Source organism: Camelina sativa, chromosome 14, assembly GCF_000633955.1.
Source record: "Camelina sativa cultivar DH55 chromosome 14, Cs, whole genome shotgun sequence".
NCBI lineage: Eukaryota > Viridiplantae > Streptophyta > Magnoliopsida > Brassicales > Brassicaceae > Camelina > Camelina sativa.
Window position 1 is genome coordinate 14,212,052 of NC_025698.1, and position 22,646 is coordinate 14,234,697.

General features: G+C 33.0%; 3 protein-coding genes across 3 annotated transcripts; all 3 read right to left on the bottom strand.

Annotated features, from left to right (window-relative positions):
- On the bottom strand, positions 882-2,699 carry LOC104743582 (dof zinc finger protein DOF1.4-like). Its single transcript, XM_019235237.1, has 2 exons — positions 2,568-2,699; positions 882-2,026 (listed from the first exon to the last, which is right to left on the bottom strand). The coding sequence occupies exons 1-2, from the start codon at positions 2,695-2,697 to the stop codon at positions 1,467-1,469; spliced, it is 690 nt and encodes a 229-aa protein (XP_019090782.1). The 5' UTR covers positions 2,698-2,699; the 3' UTR covers positions 882-1,466.
- LOC104741440 (glyoxysomal processing protease, glyoxysomal) lies at positions 9,926-14,166 on the bottom strand. The gene is made up of 14 exons (XM_010462317.2): positions 13,928-14,166; positions 13,778-13,824; positions 13,496-13,673; positions 13,333-13,380; positions 13,184-13,243; positions 12,866-12,994; positions 12,578-12,688; positions 12,347-12,450; positions 12,145-12,230; positions 11,961-12,055; positions 11,197-11,875; positions 10,785-10,974; positions 10,468-10,559; positions 9,926-10,365 (listed from the first exon to the last, which is right to left on the bottom strand). Exons 1-14 carry the CDS (start codon positions 13,991-13,993, stop codon positions 10,118-10,120), a joined length of 2,133 nt encoding a protein of 710 aa, XP_010460619.1. The 5' UTR covers positions 13,994-14,166; the 3' UTR covers positions 9,926-10,117.
- LOC104743583 (dormancy-associated protein 1-like) lies at positions 21,320-22,640 on the bottom strand. The gene is made up of 3 exons (XM_019235260.1): positions 22,552-22,640; positions 22,238-22,451; positions 21,320-21,701 (listed from the first exon to the last, which is right to left on the bottom strand). Exons 2-3 carry the CDS (start codon positions 22,429-22,431, stop codon positions 21,665-21,667), a joined length of 231 nt encoding a protein of 76 aa, XP_019090805.1. The 5' UTR covers positions 22,432-22,451; positions 22,552-22,640; the 3' UTR covers positions 21,320-21,664.

Consider the following 22,646-nt stretch of genomic DNA (forward strand, 5'->3'; position numbering starts at 1 on the left):
CCGGATCCGTATTTAAAGGATATATGAAAGTACTATTCGAATTCGGATTTGTGGCTACCGGATATCCGGGTACAAATATCCGTGCAACAAAACCGGATATCCGGATCCGACCCTTCTTTTTTTTTTTGATGTGCCCACCACCAGATGAAACTCTAGCACACCAACAACAAACTCAAATCTCTTCTCCGGACTCTCTTTTGTTCTATTTTCTCTCGATTTCTCTTGATTTTGTTAACCACCATAGCTAAACCCTGGATCTTGCATGGATCCGTCCAAATCTCATCATAAGACAAAATTCTTGTGATGTGTGCTATTTGAAATTCATATGCGCTATTTGAAATTAAATCCGTAAATCATCCTCGCAAAACTGATGTGTCCAAAGGATACCGACTCAAATGTTTAACGAATAAGCAATCTCCAACTCTTGCACGGAAAGAATCATTACTGAGAAAATGACATAAAGAAACTGGTAACGAACATGCCCACTTTACAAAGACACCAACACTACACTCCAAGTCTGGACCAGAACTTGCGTTCATGTATATAGCTCGCTTATGTGAAACCTTGAGTTATAGCCAACATGCTAAAGAACAAGATCATCAATATGACATAATTATGAGCAATATATGTCGTATCAAAATATCTAACCAGGTTTGTTCGCTTTGTCGGTAAGCATGTACACGTACAAAATAAAAATATTCTATATATATGTCTCGATTCATTTTATTCATTGACGTCGTTTCTAATAACTTTAACGTATTTAGGGAATCTCCCATTTGACATTAGCTAAAGGACATTTTCATTTCAGCCAATTCAAGTCATCCACATTTCCTTCGTTGTTCTATCTACCGTGATTATAAATATGTACAAGGACATGCATGTATCGAAAAGCACCGTAAGAACATAACTCATACATGAATAATCAAAGTAATAACAACACAAAATCACACCCTCCATCTGTTTGTATACCCAATGAAAGTCACACAAAAAGAAATGTGAAACTAAAACAAGATATAGAACTTGAAAACTATTAAGAGTTCTCGGACCCCATGAGAAACCCAAATTAAGCCAAATATACCCTCCTAATCCCAATGAAAAGAAACACCAACCCATGTGGTGGACCTTAGAATTACATAAACGAAACAAAAAAAAGATCAAAGTCAGGACCATATTATTTACATACACATATAATTTACCTCGAGTGGATTTAACAGTAGACCATAGTAAACCTTGAGCCAATCTTGAACCTCTTTTGTTTTTCTTGAACAACGCGAAGGAAGAGATGATTGAGATGGTGAGATGAAGAGGATCCGAGGGAGCTTTATGGTGCCAAGATTAACTTTTCCAATGATTAGATCTCTCTGATCCAAGCTTCTTCTCTCATCTCAAAACAAAAAGGAGAAAAAAAAAAGTGATGAAGGTAAACCCTAGCTAGTTATAGATGATCATATAACCAAATTTTTTGTTTATATCAAGGAGGTGAGGGAGGATCCAACGTTATTATTTGTTGGATCAAGCCATGCTCCATTGACAACACTTGCATTATTCCACATGTTGTTGTAGTTTGAAGGATCCAAAGATGATGATGACATGAACCCATTAATGTTCCCAGAGATCTGATCAAGCTTTCCTCCTTTGTTCATGTCTTCATTGTTACCTCCAACATGCAGATCTTCAAGAGATGCTAGGGTTTGGAGATGGTATTGTCCCAACATGTCACTACCATTGTTCATGGGCTTGTGTGGGTGCTGGAGAAGAGTAGAGGAAGAAGAAGACATCGAGGACCCGAATAGACCCGATAGAAGAAAAGGTTTGTTTGTTGTGGAGTTGTTGATGAAGCTACCATTAATGGTGTTGTCATGACTCATATGATGCGGAAGACCTAATCCAAGGGCACTAAGACTGCTAAACCCAGATGAGAGAAACTCACTCTCTAGACCACTTGATGAAGAAGTCTTTGAAGAATCACTGAAACGGCTTGGAATCATTGGAAGATTATTACAGCTACTCACATGGTCTGATAAACCATAGAACAAAGGATGATGATTCATGGAAGAGAAATGGGAGATCTGATGAGGGTTATTAGGGGATGAAGAAGTCGTCGTCGAGACTGTGGAGGCTGCAGTGGTTGCGGTTGATGTTGATGGCCGCTTCATTCGTTTGTNCTCGCTTATGTGAAACCTTGAGTTATAGCCAACATGCTAAAGAACAAGATCATCAATATGACATAATTATGAGCAATATATGTCGTATCAAAATATCTAACCAGGTTTGTTCGCTTTGTCGGTAAGCATGTACACGTACAAAATAAAAATATTCTATATATATGTCTCGATTCATTTTATTCATTGACGTCGTTTCTAATAACTTTAACGTATTTAGGGAATCTCCCATTTGACATTAGCTAAAGGACATTTTCATTTCAGCCAATTCAAGTCATCCACATTTCCTTCGTTGTTCTATCTACCGTGATTATAAATATGTACAAGGACATGCATGTATCGAAAAGCACCGTAAGAACATAACTCATACATGAATAATCAAAGTAATAACAACACAAAATNAACCATAGAACAAAGGATGATGATTCATGGAAGAGAAATGGGAGATCTGATGATGGTTATTAGGGGATGAAGAAGTCGTCGTCGAGACAGTGGAGGCTGCAGTGGTTGCGGTTGATGTTGATGGCCGTTTCATTCGTTTGCNAAAAGAAACACCAACCCATGTGGTGGACCTTAGAATTACATAAACGAAACAAAAAAAAGATCAAAGTCAGGACCATATTATTTACATACACATATAATTTACCTCGAGTGNACAGAACTTTGTGTTCGACGAATCGCAACGAGGGCATTTAAGTTGCGGTTGCGGCTGCTGCGGTTGTTGTTGTTGTTGTTGTTGTTGCTGCTGCTGCTGATGATGATGAGATGAAGCCACGATCATGTTCTTGCTCTGCATACTCGCCTGAGAAGAGAGGAAGAAAAAGAAAGAGAGAAGAGATTTTTAGATCGTGTGGTTTAACTAAAGGCAAGAGAACAACGAGAGGACAAGAGGATATTATTCGGATCCAAAAGCTAAGAAACAAAAAATTTAATGGGTCATATTATTTAAAGAGATAAAATTATAAAGGTAATAAGAGAAAAAAGAGAGAGAGACCAGTGGATTGGTGTTGAGAGAGCTGATGATAGGCATCTTCTTCTTCTGGTCACAATTGCCAAACATATCTTTCTTGATTAAGCTCTTTTGATTTTTTTTTTTGNGGTCACAATTGCCAAACATATCTTTCTTGATTAAGCTCTTTTGATTTTTGTTTTTTTTTTGTTTTTTGGTTTTTCTTCGCTTCTATAAAAGAGAATCCTTTTGAAACCAGCAGTGTACAGACAAAGAGCTGTTGGCTACTGAAGCTATTATTACTGTTTTAACTTTCAAAGATTGAAGAAGCACAAAGATTCTTGACAGATGGTTTCTTAAGCTCCTTATTTATTTTTTATTTTTTGTAATATTGTTATTCGTGCCACTATTGATTTTATATAATATGTGTGAGTTGCACTAGGGTTTTCTCGAGTTGTACTTAATAATATTGCTACTAATTTTTAAATAAGATTTGCTACAGAGATGTTCAAGATGGCCTTTGTTCTATAAATGGTCCTTTCACCGGCTCATTTTACTGTAAATACATTAACAAATTGAGTTTTCTGTACTAAAATAAAATCATCTTTTTCCTTGACCGACTTTTAGTAAAATCGTTTTCATTATTTTCTAATTTAAAACATAAGATAAAGTATCAGCGATTTATCAGTTTTTAAAATTAAATTAACCGTGAAAGTTTTAAACCTTTGATCCACAAATGATTTGTATTAGTTTAGACATTAAGATATTGTTTTGCCATCCAATTATTTTCATAAGTATCTGATGATCTGTATTTAAATCTAATTTATTAGAATAAAGTAACAAAATATGTAACTTTAACCGTGTAATAAAATACACAATCGATTGAAAAATAAATTGTTAAACCTTTTGTTAACATAGAAGTAATATCCCTTAATTTTACCCGCAATTATAATGTTGTCTTTACGTATCTTATGGTCTCCACTGTATATCTCCAACTTGTCATGGCCTGTTTGCCGGAGTGCATTGCCGTTAAACTTCAGAAATTGTATAGGAACAAATATACTATATATGACTCTCCATTAGTAAAACAACACGAAAATTTTAGAAACCTTCATAGATTGGTGAAGAATTATACCCACTCATCATCTTCTCTTTATTCGAGCTTGTATCTTTGTTTCATATTCTTCTATTTATAATCCGAAATTAAAACCCTAAACCACTATCATTTCTAATAAAATATTTCTATTCTTAACAAAGAAAAAAACTTGATGATAAAAGGTTCAAAATGTGTTATCTGATAATAAATTATTTTCAAATATATCGAAGTTAGTGGAAGACTCTAAGTTATGTTTTCTCACGGTAATTGTAAAAGTCATATCACTAATGTTAAAATGTTTTGAGCTAATTCTCTTTCAAACTTCTTGGTCGTGAATATAATAAAGTTAACATTGTATTGCTGCAGAAAATAGGCAGAGTCGTAAAAATAATAGTCCCCAAAGAACTCAATGAATCATCGATAGATAGATATGATTAATCTGTCTAAAGAATATCATTTTCTCATCCTCTTTGTTTGTTCTACGCTGAATTAAAAAGCACAAATTAAGAACCGATTTCCACACACAAAAAAATACTCATTGTTTCTTGAATTCGAAAAGATAGTGATCTCAATGAGTTTATATCAACTGAACTACGAAAATACTGATACTCATCAGAAAATTAAATAGTTTCCCAAACATCTACTATTAATCAATTGGGGGTACCAAAACAAGTCTGATGAAATATTAGTAATTATTTTAAACATAACCTAGCTAGTTGATGTTTTGGTTCTCTTCTCCATTTATTTGATTTTAAAATGATGAAATATAAAGTAAATACTAATTGTAAATGCTTGTGCTAATCAAAGCAAGTAACTACTCCCTCTGTTCCTTATTAATTCAATTTTTAGAATTTTCATACATATTAAAAACTGATTTTAAATGTAATATTTTTTGTGATTAACAATTTTTCATAACTTGAACCAGTAGTATTATGTTATATTTTTGAATTTTACAATGTATCATTAGTTACTTATTAAAAATGCAGAGAAAACCTTTAAAATGTTATCTTTTTTGTAACAATATTTTTTCATTGTTTACGGAAATTTTTTGTCTTTAGTACTAGCCCTGATTTTACCTTATAACACGGCGGGTTAATATTGATACCTCTGTAATCGTATCTTAAACTGAACCTAGATCCCTAATCGAATAACTTAGATTAAATTTAAGCGTATATTNTCTCCTTTCACACTTTTTGGTCGTGAATATAATAAAGTTAACATTGTATTGCTGCAGAAAATAGGCCTAAAGTCGTAAAAATAATCGTTTTCTCAAATAATCCAGTGACAACTTTGATTACATTTTCTAAAGAATAGTCAGTCTGTCTAAAGAATATCATTTTTTCAAATAATCCAGTGACAACTTTGATAACATCCCATATTCTTTGTTTGTTCTACGCTAATTTAAAGAGCACAAATTAAGAACCATTTTCCACACATAAAAAAAACTCATTGTTTCTTGAATTCGAAAAGATAGTGATCTCAATGAGTTTACATCAACTGAACTACGAAAATACTGATACTCATCAGAAAATTAACTAGTTTCCCAAACATCTACTATTAATCAATTTGGGGTACCAAAACAAGTCTGATGAAATATTAGTAATTATTTTAAACATAACCTAGCTAGTTGATGTTTTGGTTCTGTTCTCCATTTATTTGATTTTAAAATGATGAAATATAAAGTAAATACTAATTGTAAATGCTTGTGCGAATCAAAGCAAGTAACTACTCCCTCTGTTCCTTATTAATTCAATTTTTAGAATTTTCACACATGTTAAAAAATGTTTTTAAATGTAATATTTTTGCGATTAACAATTTTATATAACTTGAACCAAAAGTATTATGTTATATTTTTTGAAGTTTACGATGTATCATTAACTACTTATTAAAAAAGCATAGAAAACCTTAAAACTGTATATATTTTTCAACATTATTTACGGAATTTTTTTGTCTTTAGTACTAGCCCTGATTTTACCTTATAACAAGGCGGATTAATATTGACACCTCTGTAATCGTATCTTAAACTGAACCTAGATCCCTATTCGAATAACTTAGATTAAATTAAAGTGTATATAAATTGAAAATGTAATAGTAAGAAAAAGATAGAGACAATAAAGGAGAATGTAACAGGTGAATCTTTCAGAGGGATCGAGGAACTTCACTCATCACGATAAGTGACATTCTTTTGCATATCGTGGAATTGGAGTGAATCCCTAGACCCACATCACCGTATCAATCCCACTTCCATCTCTTTATTATAGTATATATACATTCCAATAATCATATAATATACACATATCTATTTTATTATACAAGCTCACTATAGTTTATACGCGTCGGTTTGAATTATTATATCGTACGCCTCCCCCTATAATAATAATAATAGTTGCACCTTTTAAGATGTTAGTAATAATTCAAGAGATTTCTTACAATATTTTTAGCAAGCTGGAGAATGTTTAGAGATATAGATAATCAATATATACATCCAAGAATGATAGCAATGCACAATATAATAAGAAGTAAAGAATTAACGTGCATTTGAAATAAAACTTAGGTAGTTTGAAATATCAGTGGTTATATAGTATTGATCAAAGTTACTTCATATTGATTGACGTCACAAAATCAAATCACGTTTGGGTGACTACGACGGTCTTGGAAAAGTCATGCGATATATTCCGAAATAGCCACTATTGTCTAATTGTAATTGAGACTATATATGCATGGTAGATCAAATTATCACATCATATATTATTACTAGCTAAGTCATGAATCGAAAAAAAACAATCAGAATCTTTAAGAATTAAAATAAGAAATGAGGTTAGATTAGAGCTGCAAGAAAAACAAATGAGAAGAAGGTTATCGAGAAGTGAAAGCTCCAAGAGGAAAGGGACAAAATAGAGCATAAGTGCATGTGATGTTCCATCTCACTCACTGCCAACCCCAAATGGGTTCACATTTCCAATCTTTACTTTATTCTCCCTCGTCTCTTTCCTTACATTATCTTTGCTTTTCTTTACTTTTTAATAAAATAATAGAATTAGATCTTAGGACTATGTATCGAAACTAAAACATATCACATCTTGCTACATGTTTACATTTGCATTTAAACTAGTATATACTATTTTTTTCAATGTTTTAGTGGATATCATGAGATAACCATGAATCAGAGAATCATTTAGCCAAAGATTAGCGTTGTAAGTGAATTAAAAGGAAAGGTCAGCATTAATAATTATACATTTAGGATGTAGATCACTGGTTAATAGAGTTTTGAATGTAAAACCAAATATTTTTTTAAAAAATGGTTCAAATTTCGGTTTATGTAACATATTTTTTTGTACGTAAATGGTGCTGCGATTAGCGGTATCGATTATTTCCGATATGGTTATAGCTACTAGGTTTGCATATTCTTGTACTGATATGAGAGGACCGAAAAAAGAAAAAATCTCATCCAATTGGTATGGTTATAGAAAATAAAATGTACATACATAAAAACTCTCTGTTTGCAATAATACTATGTCAATCAACAACTAGTTTTTGCATGAGCCGCAAAAACCACTCTCTCGACTAGTACATATGTACATGTACATGAAATTCTCATATGTTTCTTTTTTATTCATCTCTCTTCTTCTAGACGTCGTCCTCTCTTTCTTGGTAATAATTTCACACAACATAACCACAAAACAAAATCCATTCACCAAATAACTTATTAGATAAAGTCATTACTCATTTTTCAAAAGAGTATACGCTTTATCAAAATCAAATGAGGATATACACAAATACTTTTAATGCATATATGCGTGTGTGTATGGACGTACTACGTATGTGTCAAACTGTCAATATATATTAACGATGATGCATGTGGGAGGCAGATTGGGAAAGAGAAAAGCAAAAGCATTAGCATAGGGAAACTAACGAATTTTTGTATAACTCCAAGGGATTTTCTCATTCTTCCCTAAAGTTCCATTCTCTTTTAATTACTGCAAAAAAAAAATTCTCGTCTTTATTTAGTGTATTAGTATTATTTTTTTTTTGTCAGATAATTAATTTGTTTTGTAATTCCCCTAAATTTCGTTCTATTTTCTCGAAGTTCAATGTTACTTTGTCTTCTCCAGATTGCTCTTTTTCTTGGAATACTTGCTTTTTGCCAAAGAAGGTTAATTGTTTTTTTTTTGTTTTCTTTCTTCCTTTCATTATTTTGTTGTTTTCTTCGACACTGTTCTCGCATAGTTTGATTGGCAGTTGATTTCGATTCTTTTGCATCACAATCAAAATATTAAAGTAAGCATATTCAGTTATTATACCAAAAATAAGAAAAAGAATGTTTCGTTTTGTTTCTGTCCAAGAACTTGCGAATACAGGACAAACAAAGGAATGATGTTATACATATATTGTTCATAGTTTTAGATGGTTATAAAATAAACAAAGGAGGAAATTATTATTATTTTTATTTTAAAAAGGGAGGAAACTCTTTTTGTATGTAGTTTAAAAAAAAAAAACACAAAGTTCCCAAAAATGTATATTCAAACAACGCAATATCTTTATAAAAAAAAGAAGCAAAATGCGTATAATGGTCAAATAGATATACTTATAAAAAGCAACATATTAGTATGGCTATTTTTCAACTTCAACATCTAAACATAGTAACAAGTTGATAGATAGATTCTACTTAATCTCTAATGAAGTAATTATAACCAACTGTAGTAATAGTATGTTTTAGCTTTTAATGGAAAGCTGGGTTTAAATTAACAAAGTTATGTGGTTCTAATTATCAAAAGAAAAGGTATGTGGTATTTAGTGTTGTCACAATATATCATTGATGCTAATGTCAAGGAGAGATAGAAGAAGTCTAGAGAGAGATTACCGATTAAATTAGTTCATATGTAGTGATAGTAATTTATCGATCAACACTCTGCTTATGTTGAAGATCGGTACCTTGTATGATATATGAAGTTCTGTGTTAAAAGACCTTACTATCAACGTTAAATTAAGATCTATTAGAGTTATATCCTTGGTTAAGGCTGGTTCGGTTTACTGACATTTGCCCCTGGCTCAATTTGGTTACCCATTAAATTCAGTCTACATATTTTTCTTTCTTAGTGATACATATGATTTTTACCGAGACACACCACATAAACTCCAACGGATGTATATACTATATACTATCTTTGTTTCCATTCAAATATGAGAATTGGAGAACTGAGAACACATAAAAGGATAATATGCTATCACGAGCAAAGAAGACAACTACATTAATTGTGCGGAAGGATTCACTTCATGGCCAGCTAATCAATGTTGATGCATGAATTCTGACAACTTTGTGACCACAAAAGATATACGTAATTAGCCTTATGAAAACAAGGTGTGTTTAGTGGAAAGTTTGTTGATATAGTTCATTATTAGTGGCTGAATCAAGGTTGGATATGGTACCGCCTCTTTGTGTTAGGTAGGGCTTGCAACCACGAGATGGAGTATGAAAATTGTGGTCTTAGACCACAGAGAGACACTATCAGTGGAAGATGATTGGCTAATGGTTATCAAAGAGATGGTATGTTTCACATGGGATATGTAGTTCTGGAAAGAGAATATATGCAATTTTCTAGTAATATTTTTTTTCATGTTCCTCCTCGGTGATTGTTATCGATAATCTACATACTACATGCAATTTTCTAGACGGCGCACACAAGCTCATATGTAGTATATTATTATGCTATAAACATATGAGGAGCAGAAGCAGAATCACAGTTTGAAGACTGATAAAACAGTTGCGACCATATTTTTACATATTTTACAAGCGGATGAATCCAGAAACAGTAGCAACACATTGTAATATCTGTCTATACAAAAGTTAAAGTTGTCACTCCAACAAAAGGGGGAAATGAAGGCACAGACTCTGCAAAGAAGCCAATCTTGTCATAACTTGCTAGGGATAACGTCGCGGGAAAGTTTGGCCGGCTTTACAAACATGTCTTGGGTCTCTGCAATGAACTTTGCAAACTGAGATCCTTTCTTTTGTTTGTTATTACCATCTTTGAGTAACTTAGGCAGATTGGGAAGAGACTGCTCAGTCTTGGGTGATAGTGATGGCATCAAAGCCCAAACGGATGATAGTTCTTCGTTTGGTTGATCAAGTGTTTGAAGGATCTCCATGTTTTGCATATCTGTTTTTAGATGGAACAACAATAAGCAAACACTTTTTGACACAACTACATACTTTCCATTCTCCTTCCATAAGCAAAATAAACCAACAAGATTAGACAAACCTTCTGCAAACTTGAAAATTGGTGCCAAGACTGCGCATGGGATGCTGAAGTTGAGATGCGGTATAACTTTCCCGGCTCCATGTCTTGCGTTGCTGCATAATATATATTAAAAAAAAAAAAAGACGCTTTATCTTTGGAACAAGAGACTACCTTAGAGACCAGTATATAGCATCTACCATAAAAATCTTGTAGTAAGCAAACCAGTGAACAATCAACTACCATTCCTGATTAGAGAAGACTTCATTGCTGTATCAGTTCTGTCCGTTTCTAATAACCCATCTCATATCAAATTTTATTTGAGAAAGATTGTCTTTTACCTGGTAACAAGTCCAACCATATGACCACTTGAATTGAGAACAGCACCACCACTACCACCAGGATGCACAGCAGCTGTTGTTTCAAGCATAGCGGGGAACTCCGTGACCTCTTGCGAAATGGATTGCGTCAATCTCATCTTTGCATGAACTACCTTTGCTACAACTCCAGAACATATGGACGGAGAAAGCCCTAATAACAAAACGAAATGTTAGATAACACAAACTATCACGGAAGAACAGAGAGGATCTTTTCTTTATTCCATTTAAGGAAACTTAGCACATGTAACGCACAAGAGAATGTAGATTCAGGGTGTGCAAAGAAATCTATGCAAAATTACGGAAGCACAACATAAGCAAGAATTGATCAAAAATCAGATTCAACAAGGTAATGTTCGATTAATAAAGTCTTTACCACATCTTGGTCCAAAGAGTCCATGTCCAACAACATGTGCCGTTGTACCCAAAGGAGGAGAAGAAAAATTGGCAGCAATCGGTTGGAGCTTTCCAGGGACATATTCTAGCTGCAGTAAGGCAACATCTAACTGTGACTTGCAAATATAGACCACGTTTGCAGGACACCAAGTCCAAGAATCTTGGTGACACAACCGTACACGTATGTCTCCATGCCCAGTCTGAAGCAAGTTGTGTTTGTATTCCCTGATGTTTTCTCCAACAGACGAATAAAGATCTGCGGGAGCTTTCCGTGGCAATGTTTGACTCTTCTGTTCCCAAAATCTACTTCTCGTGGAAGAAAACTCCTCAGCTCCTAAGACATAGGGTTTTAAACCAGTGTCGTTCCCTTCACCATATACACCACCTTTCCCATATCTCCACGGCTCAAGCAGGTGAGCATTTGTTAGTATGAGACCATGTTCATTTAGAAGAACTCCGGATGCCCATACACCATCATTGACCGTAATAAGACAAATTGATTCCATCGCCTTCTCAATAGCCACTTGTGCAGGAATACTAGAATCTGGTTTAATATTTGGTACTTCAATCCCCCACTGACTTGCTTTTACTTCTTCAGATGGTTCCTCAAGTAGCAAGTGGCTGCAAGCAGTTGTGATTGCTCCCCACGGAACCACCAGCTGCTACCGAAGGCTACAGTTTTGCATGAAACATTACAATAAAACTTCAATGACCATACAGGAAATGAGGTTGGCGTTGACAAACCTGAATTTCAACGCCACTATTCTTTTGCCTTAGTGGTCTAATCAAAATGCCAAGTAAGTGCCCATTCGTATCAAACACCGGAGCCCCTTCCATTCCTGAAAGAAATGAACCGGAACGGAACAAATATTAGCTCTTAAGAAGAAACAGTTAGAGCTATAAAAGAACTACTGATAATGGTACATACCAGGGAGACATCGAACATCAGCTATCATCAGTGACGTGTTTAGGGATCCAGAAGGATAGCTATTCGCAATGGAGCCAGTTGATACGCTGTTTCAAACCAGTTTAGACTCCTGGAGTTAAATGCTGACACTATCAAGAGAATGGAAAACTTGACGACCTCTAATCAATTATAATAGAGCAATGCTAGCGTAGCCATTATCTACCTGTTAAAAAAGTTAACAGGTGAAAGGATTCCAAATGGAGATCCTAGTGCTACAAGTGTATCACCCTTGCTACTCGATGAAGCAAAACTCATGTTTGGCTGACCCTGATTCACAAATATTTGCATCACGACGCATAGTAAACTATGGTTAGAGATAAAGTATAAGGTACAGTAACATTAGGATGAACTACAAATCCGAGGAAAAGGGGAGGAAATTCAGGGAAATATTTACCAGTAAACTTAAGGGGACTCCTAGAAGAGCCATTCGAGTGGCAGACTTGGCCATGAACTTAGCATCGAGTGGTTCATCAAGTTGCATCAAGGGCTTGCTGTAATGTCCAATCTGGAAAATTGATAGAAAACTGAATTCCAGAAGTAGATAGAGCTCTTTTCAATTCAAAGAAGGGAAATGCAAACACGAATCATGTACTCAAGCAATTACAGGTAGAAGTTCAAACAATCAAAATGGTTCCCTTGCAATGAGCCATAAAAGAGCATTACTGGTTTCCATTTGACTTACTTTGATTGAAGGCTGGGAACCATTAGCAGCAGAAACCAAAGACCAACCAACATCCCATCCGGAATCTTTTGAACCAGAACAAGCTTCAATAAGCGATTGAAGTGCAGCGGAAGATACAGGAACATCAACCTTGTAACATATTAGTAGCATCAGAACAGAAAAACAAAAAGAGGGAGCTACAACATTTCCATACAATCTCAACTGCTATTGGATGCATGCATGAAAGAAAGTTAAAAAAACACATAATATCCTCACAGGGAATCACCAAAGAAATCACTAATAGCAAGGTAAAAAAAAAAAGAGTACTTTCATCCATACCAGCGAAAGGAGTTGCGCAGGAACCCAAAAAGGAGCTTCCTTCTCTGAATTTAGCTGACCCTGAAAAGAGTAAGCATCTAAATCATACCCGGAAAACTCCAAAAAACTCAACATTCAACATAAACTATTCAAAAACAATATCAGTATACCTCCACCATAATCTCAATCCGAGCACCTGGAATAAACTTCACCGGGTCCTTTACCGGAAAAATAAAAAATAAAGACATAGAGATTGAAGTAGCACATCAAGCAAAAACATGTAACATCGATAAGCATATATATATATATATATATATATATATATATAATGACCTGAGAGATGCTAGTTGTTCTGTGGCCTAATGTTAAGAATGGTTCTACAACAGAAGCAACAGTCAAAACCAGGGCCATGTCCTGACCAGCTTCAACCATAAGCTTTGCCGCAACCTCACCGCTCAAGTTTCGTCTTGGAAACAAGATCCCAGAAGCTGAAAGTGTTGTATTACCAGAACTTCCAAAAACAAAACCAAAAATTCAAGTCATATTAAAGTTCCCAAGAGAGAAAACAAAACTACAGAATCAAATGACAAAAAAGATTTCATTTTTATGCTTAACTGGTATTGATGAAAAGCATGCTTCCTCATCTTCAATCCCTTTGGGTCCTTAACATCGACACCAAGTATGAACAATTAGATTAAATTTGATGGATAGAATCTGAAAATACGAACTGGGTAACAGAGAGAGATTAAGGGGGGGCTTGCTTACAGGTCCTTCGACTTTGACCAAGACGGCGAAGTTCCGAGAAAAGCTCACAACTTTCGACACATCCATGATCGATAGAGATGGGTTTTTTTTTTCAATCGGACACCTAAATTGCTTTCAAGTTTGGATTTTGTTGAATCTGTTTTTATTTTTTTTAGGATAAAAGGCGGAAACGAAGATATAAGCTAATCACGATTCCTGGAAATGGCGGCTACAATTTGCACCATCATCAATTCTCACGCAATGTTAAACGCGAATTCAGAAACAGACGCGATGAGGAGAGTTGATTTTATTTTTATTTTTAATAAAAAAAACTAATTGTGTTTGTGTTTTAAGCTATTTTATATATATACTAGGTTTTCAAAATTATAAATTAATGTATTTAAATTATATTTTTAATTTATTTAGCTTTCAAATTCCCAATTAATTAAATTTTGTTTTATTTAGTTTATAATTTTGTTTAGAATATTTTTTCTTCTTTTTACGTTTTATACAATTTATAACCTAATTACATTAAATTTGTTATTAGATAGAATATAAAATTTCAAAACACTTAGTTTTGTTTTCTATAATTAAACAGAGGTATATGTCTATATAATATGTTAGTGTATATTTTATGTGTATACAATTTTTTTAAAAAAATATTAAGAATGTGTTATAGTATGTGTAATATTTTATAGTTCATATACTAAATAATTTATAAGTTAAATTTTCAAACTATGACTACAAATCTATAGTATATGAAATAACCTAATAGTTTTAGTGTTGATTTTGTAGTCCAAACCCGCCATGCTAGGCGGATCACGCAACATGTTCAAAGATTTTTAATCCGCAAAAACTCATCATACGAAATCCATGAAAGTAAAATATAGTATGTGAGGCTAAAAGTTACTTTTTATCAAATCAGTTTTTTAAAATTTTAAAGAACAATACCTCTTCACTCACCTTCTTATAAAATAAAGAAATAAAATATGTATATATTTACAATTATGTTTGCTACCTTTTAAAATAATTAGTTTCTATAAAAAAATCAAATATAAGTAGAGTTAATTTATTTATTAAATTAATTATTTAATGTTAATGGTATGTCTGTAAATAAGTGCCAACTTGAGGATTTATTTTATAAATGTCTCCAAAAATGTATATATAGATTTTTTGTCAATCTTTTTAGAATTTAAATGAAAAGAAAAAAAACTATTCAGATATTGGTCTATCTATTTTTTTTTCAAAATCCTTGCCAATATATTAATAAAAAAAACAAAATATACAGATAATTAATAAAAGAGGAATCACTCAAAATACCACATTTTATTATTTTTTTCTTCAAAAATATCAATTTTAAGACTTTTTCCAAAAATTCACAAATTTTTTTCTCAGAAATACAACAAACACAATAAATTAAATTTGAAGTATATAGAATTTATTTTTATAAATTTGGATTGACAAATTTAGATTGGTATAGATTTTAGGGGTAGGGTTTAGTGTTTAGGATTTATGATTTAATTTTGAATATAAAAGCTTTAAACTCATTTTTGTGTTGTTTTTTAAAAAATAAAACAAAAAGTTGTAGACGCAACTAGATCATAACCGTCTCTCACAGTAGTCAAATGCGACATTTGTTTCCTCACAAACAACATAATGAGAACTATTCTTTTTACAAAATATATAAACCAATGAACTATTTTATTTGCAAGTGTTTCTCTCCTGCTCCACATGTATTGCTCTTCCTTTATAATTCCTTCTTACATACACCTGATGAGGCTTATCAATATCCCTATTCAAAATGAAGTTTGTCCTCAAACACTAGAGTAGGAAACTGCTTCTGCAATTCTCTGACCACCTCCCAAGTGTTCTCATGATCAGGCAAACCTTTCGTTCGAACTAATGCCTCCATCACACCCTTATCACTGTAATGGGAGTTAAGTACTTCCTCCATTTCAATTGACAGCTCCTCAGATTCAGTAAAAAGATCTGGCAGAGGAATAATTTGATGATGCGCTTCCAAAACCTTCTTAATCTGAGATACATGATATACTGGATGCATTTTTGAGTCATCTGGTAACTTTAGTATGTAAGCCGCCTTCCCAATCATCTCCATAACCTCATAAGATCGAAAATATTTGGCCACTAGCTTCTGACAAGCATGTTTGGTGATAGACTGTTGTCGATATGGTTTTAGTTTCAAGAAAACCCAAGCACCTACTTCAAATCCAACATCTCGTCTATGCTTATCAGCATTATTCTTCATCAATGGAAATGGCGGCTACAATTTGCACAATCATCAGTTCTCACGCAATATTAAAAAAAAAAACTAAATGCAAATTCAGAAACAGGCGCGATCAGGAGATTTTATTTTATTTTTATTTTTAATAAAAACCTATTTGTGTTTGCGTTTTCAAGTTATTTTGTAATGTTTTTCTTGTCAATCGTTTTAGAATTTAAATGAAAAAAAAACATTGTTGTCGACTAATAAAAATGAAAAGAAAAAAATGGTTCAAATATTGGTCTATCTATTTTCTTCAAAATCCTTGCCAATATATTAATTACAAAAAATACGGATTAATAAATAAAAATTCCTCAAAACACCACATTTCAATTTTTTTTTAGAAATACCACAAAACGTTTTTTTTTAAATACCACAAACACAATAAATTAAATTTCAAGTATGTAAAATTTATTTTTCTAAGTTTGGATTAACAAATTTAGATTTAGAGTAAAGTTTTTAGGGGTAAGGTTTAGTGTTTAGAATTTAGGGTTTAGTTTTGAATATAAAATTTTAAACTCAATTTTTTGTATCTTTGGAAAATAAAACTAAAGTGAAATTTTCAAAAAAATATTTTAGTGATATTTATGAGAATCGTCCTTAGTAAATCTTGTGATAAACTGGAATTTTTTATTATTTTAATGTGAATTGTTGAAAATTTGCTTTACTAGTAAAACAAAATGTTAGTTATAACNAAAAAAAAAAAAAAAAAAAATCATGGCTAACGGCCCCTATATCTGTGTCTATTTTTGAGTTTGGTCATGAAGAGCCGTTGGAATGCCTACATCAAACAGGATTTTAGGGGGAGGTATTGGTTTAGGATTTAGAAAGAATTTTAATGACTTTAAAAGTTAGGTAAAATATGTTGTTATTCAATCAAGACTTTTAAAAACTCTTTAAAAATTTGGTGTTATTGGTTGTGGATTTGTAAAAAGTTATCTAAAATCTTGATAAATCTAGTGTTATTGGATTAAGAGTTTTATAAAGTCATTAAAAGTTTTATGTTATTCAAGTAAAACAAAAGAATCTTGGATTGTTAATGAATTCAAATTTTATGTTATTGGTTTAGGATTTTATATCATTTCCTTCATAACAAAAGTCATGAAAACTCTTTCATCAAATAGAAAGATTTTACAAGATTAGAAAAAACAAATCATCAAGATTTTAAAAAACTTTCTAAACAATCTCCTAGAAACCTTCATTTTTAACTTTCAATTTTCTATGATTCTAACAATCAGCAAGAACATAAAGTCATTAAAATTCTTTCTAAATCCTAAACCAATACCTTCCCTTTAATCTCTCTGCCCCTATATTTCTATTTTCATTCTATTTTGCCCCCTTTATAAAAAAAATATATTTAAATATTTACTTTTATTTAAATAATTAGTAAAAGACTAATAAATTTAGGATTTTTGACATATTTACAGACCCAACCTTATTTTGGATCTAGATCCATATTAGTTTCGGATATCCATATCAATTTTGGATCTTAATTCCCCAATTTTTCGATCTAAAACAAATTCTAATTTTTTTTTTTGTCTTGTCTTCTTCTTTTCCGACTCGAGTCGGCGGATACAGAGGAGGATCGATCTCATTTCATCTTCTTTTCTTCTCTCTTCTCTCGAAACTCTTTTTCTTATTCTTCTCTTTTCTCTCGTCTGTTTCTCTCAATCTCCTTTCTTCTTCTCTTTTGAGAATTCCACCATGAGAAATCAAAATTCGCCATCCGTTTCCTCTCAGCTACCAGTTATCGTAATCCATTCTTTTTGTTTCTTTCTTTTGATCCCTAATTTCGACTAGTTGTGTGGTTTAGTTCTCTGAATTATGTGAAAAAAGATTTGAATTTTGTGAGTTTTGAGTTTGGTAAATGTGTTTTTGAAAGAATTTCGTGAAATATATTAAAGACGCTTTATATTTCTTAGAATTATGTAGATAGATAACGAGATTATGTGAGTTTGTGTTTGGATTCAGTTTGTGTTCGGATTGAGTTTGTGAGATTGTGTGAGTTTGAGTTTGTGTTTATGTTCGGATTGTATGAGTTTGAGTTTGTTTTTGTGTTTGGATTGTGTAAGTTTTTATCTCTTGTTGCTTTCGATAATGAGATTGTGTGAGTTTATGTAGATAATGAGACAGCTTTTCAAAGTTTGATATTAATTTGTTGTTGCAGGTACCTATCCAAATGGCTAAAACCAGAGGAGGATCTAATGCAATAGGTACTGAAAGCTCACCCGCTATTAAAAATGGAATATAAAAATAAAGAGAATCTGAGGTTCAGATAGGAGATGGAATAGGAAATGTAATAGAAAATGAAGGAGGAGAAGGAGAATTTGTGGTTGAGATGGAAGAAGAAACAAGAAAAGAAAGAAGGACAAGGTGAGGCAGCTGGTGAAGGTAAAGGAGAACAGGAAGCTCTGAGAGAGAAGAGGATGTTCCGTCCGTCAAAGTTCATCACTATCTCCTTTCACGACTGGGAAAAAAATGATCTTTGTTTGTGTATTTTAAAACTCGGATATGAATTTGGATATTTGTCTTTTGTGTTTAAGCAACTGGTATTTAGGTGCAAATGATATTTTTAGGCACAACTATGTTCGTGGATTATTTAACGAATGACGTATTTTGGGACAACTGAGTAAATCTAAGTGCAACTATGTCTTCGAAGAAATAGTTATCTCATTTGAAAATTATTTTGGTACAACTGAGTAAATCTAAGTACAACTATGTATTTTGTACCGTCAAAAGACCACATTGTGACATATGGCGCCGTCAAAGAACTGACATGTGTAAAATTAATTTGTTTTTTTCCCAGCAAAAAGTCATATAGTTGTTCAGTTGTACACAGTTGTACAAAAATGAACATAGTTGTTTTTTTTCTAAAAACCACAAAAATTAGTTGTTCTTTACACTAAATCAAAAAAAATTAGTTGTATTTATGACATTACGTAATTAGAATACATTTACTATGTTATCTTGTATTTAAATGTTTGAAACCACCATTATTTCTTGAGTTTCATAATTTGTGGTTGTTATATACAAAGTAACTTTAAAAGATTAAGGTTGTTTATGTAAGAATTTGGATTTCTATGATTTAGATTTGTTTTTTACATGTGAAGTAGATCTATATGTTAAAATTTTGTTGTTATATACAATGTAATCTTAAATGACTAAGTTTTTATAGTTTGGTTCTAAGTTTTCTAATTTAATAAAATTCTGCAAATTAAGTAAGGCAATATAATATAGTTGTACGAGTTGTATTTAGTTGTACGAAGACAAAACAACTCAAATTTGTACAAATACCACAATGAAATTAACTAGAGTTATACCTGTTAAAACTTAGTTGTATTAAACATAACAGATAAATTTCACAGACAAATACAAACACAAACACTATAATTTCTAAAATTACCATAATGAAAGCAATCAAAAATATAATTTGGTATTCCCTTATAGTTCGGGAATGAAAATGGAAAAGTAACTAACTCTCAGATTTTCCATAGGCTCACCTACCCTTATTTTACTGTATATCTTCTCAACCAACTTAACATATAATACATAAGTAATGATGTCTTCATAAGAAAAGAATACACTACCTTATCTTCTCTTGAAATCCATTGTATACTTTTTCCGATACTTGAATGGTATCCACCGTAAAAAAAGCGTATGACTTAATCAACTGCAGTCCATAAATATAGTTGTACTCATTTGTCTCAGTTGCACCAAATTTTTGTATCAGTAGTTTACTATATAGTTGTATCTAATGGTTCTAGTTGTCCCATATCTGCAATACCCAACTTTTTATACAAATCTCGCTTTTTTCGGGTTAATGATAGAGGCTAGTCCTGGGCATTCGGATTCGGATTTTCGGGTTTAGGCATATAGAACCCGTTCGGGTTTTTGTACTTTTGGGTCGGATTCGAATATTACCCGTTCGGGTTCGGGTTATTTGGGTATACCCGAACTCAAAAAAATCATGAACAAAAAAAAAATCTTTTTTTCTTATCATTTTATAAATTTCAGAACACATGTATATATATAAATATTTAACGTTTCACATTAGGACAAAGAAACTAAGATGGAAAAATGGTTTAATATGCACCTTTAAATGTCCAAAGGTACTGGGTTCAATTCCCCCTAGATGCATTTTTACATTTAATTCGGATTAGTTTGGAATTTATTTTGGGTTCGGGTAATATTGGGTATCCGAACCTCAGAAGTACTGAACCGATTGAGTTTTACATAAAATCCGAACCCGAACTGAATCATCTACTGTGGGTCGAATTCAGATTCGAGATTTGGGTTCAGATAATATACCCAAGGCTAATAGAGGCTAGAGAATGTTTATTATATTAGTTATTTTTTTAAATTTAAATTTATAATATAATATAAAAAGAATAGAATGAAATTTTAATAATATTAAAAAAAAAAGATAGTGAGAATAAACCGGGGTTTTTAAATTAGATTTGAATCAAAAGAAGCTAGAGAGATTAAAATCCCATCAAACATAATAATAGCGCCTGAGTTTCAACGAGCACATCCATCTCCAATATTCTCAACCATGTAGTTCAATTTGATCCAAACCATGGCTCAAACCACTTAACGAGAACACTAAATCAAAAGACAACTTATTTTATAATCGGGACAAAATCATAAACCACTGATTTGCAGTGCTAATTAAACTAAATCGTGGTCATCGTGATATGTTACATCGTTACTCTTTCTAATTTACATAGCTAGTATTTATTAGAAACAAGGACCTCTATTGGTCGAACACGCGAAGTCAACTTGTAACTCCATCTGTTTTGTTAGAAGACTTTTGATATTGTGTTATTAGCATCGCCTTAGTAGGTTATATATAAAAAAGAAGCTGATTGGTTGTTAGATGACCATGGTTTTCGTTAGAACAAAATAACCGTTCCCACAAACAACGTGGCTTAAATTATGGTACCATCTTTGGACAAGGAAACCTCAAAAAGGTGCTAACCTGAGAATCATTTGGCTCACTATAGATACAACGAAATCTCCCACTCATAGTAAGCGTTACGCCGGTGAGGCAAATTTTGTAAAGTTTAAACCATCTTAGACATTTCTATTCATAAGATAAAGAAACGCGAATGGTACTCCGTGAACCGAGGCAATAGTAACAAAATTACGCTTATTTATTTAACATTAAAGCCACAGCATCACCACCGACAAAATCCAACGAGACAGTGAAAGATCCAAGCGCCACTTGCAACTACACAAGTCAAAAAAAGAAACTTGCAAACACATCCCAAAAACAGAAAGCTAACACGCATTGTGTAGGCAGAAGACAGTTTTATGTACACTAAGAAAAAGTAAACCCTACCAACTCTCTCATAAAGTACACAACAAATAACTTAAAGGTTAAAAAAAGTAAGTAAACAGACAAGTGGCGGAAGATCTGGTCACCGTATTTACATCACCTCACCCGCATGTCACACACACTCCATCCAGACCAACCCCTAACGGTGCTGACTCCTTGACTCACCGCTGTACAACCTGCGAAAACCACACGTGCGATCACTTAGTGAAGCCAATCAACTCCTGATCTGACTTGAACCCTCCGATCAGCAATCCCAAACAGTTAAGTCAACGGCTATGAATGTTATTAGCACTCAAAAAAACTTTGGTTACGAGTTATGTAAGAGTTGATAATATTATACCATATGCACAAAAACGAAGGTTGCTGATTGATTTGGTAAAACAGAATAATTTTTTTTTTCATTTAATCCACGCGCCCACTAAACACAGTGCCACGTGTTCCTTCCTTTGAGCTTCGTTATCAACGCTGACACATACCAAAATATCTCGTAATATGTTAAAAAAAAACAAAAAACAATAGCCGGACTGATTCCACCTAACCGAATCATCCGATTCTTTGCTTCATAAGTCAAAAATCTTAAAAGTTAAAGCAGATCAAATGACTTGCCTCTCTATTACTAAAACATCTCAACTCTCAAGTAGTCTAAAACTTAGGTTATAATCATATACTTACAGCTTACTATATGAAATTAAGATGAAAAAATCGTAGTTACCAGTCATAGACAGATGGAGAATTTGGATGCGTGGGTTTATCGAAGATGTTGGAGCCGATGGCTCTAGTGGCGAGGTTGCTTCCGGGATTAAAGACGCTCCTCCACACGTTATCCTTACGTGGCGTTGTTGGAGTGGTCGGAGTCGTCGGAGTTCCGGGGCTCACTGCCGCAGGCATAGTCAACGACCTATGCATCACCTTACTACTCCCTTCTCCTATTTCTCCCAATATCCACAAAAACACACTAATTAATATTTTTACTAACTTTAGGTTTTGAGATACAAGTGTTTGTATGCATATACTACGATAAGTTACCTTTGATATTAATGGGTTGGGTGGTGATCTTATTACGGAGGCGGCCAAGGCCACGGTCAGGCTGAGGTCCAGCCACCACATCTTCCCAAAGCTTC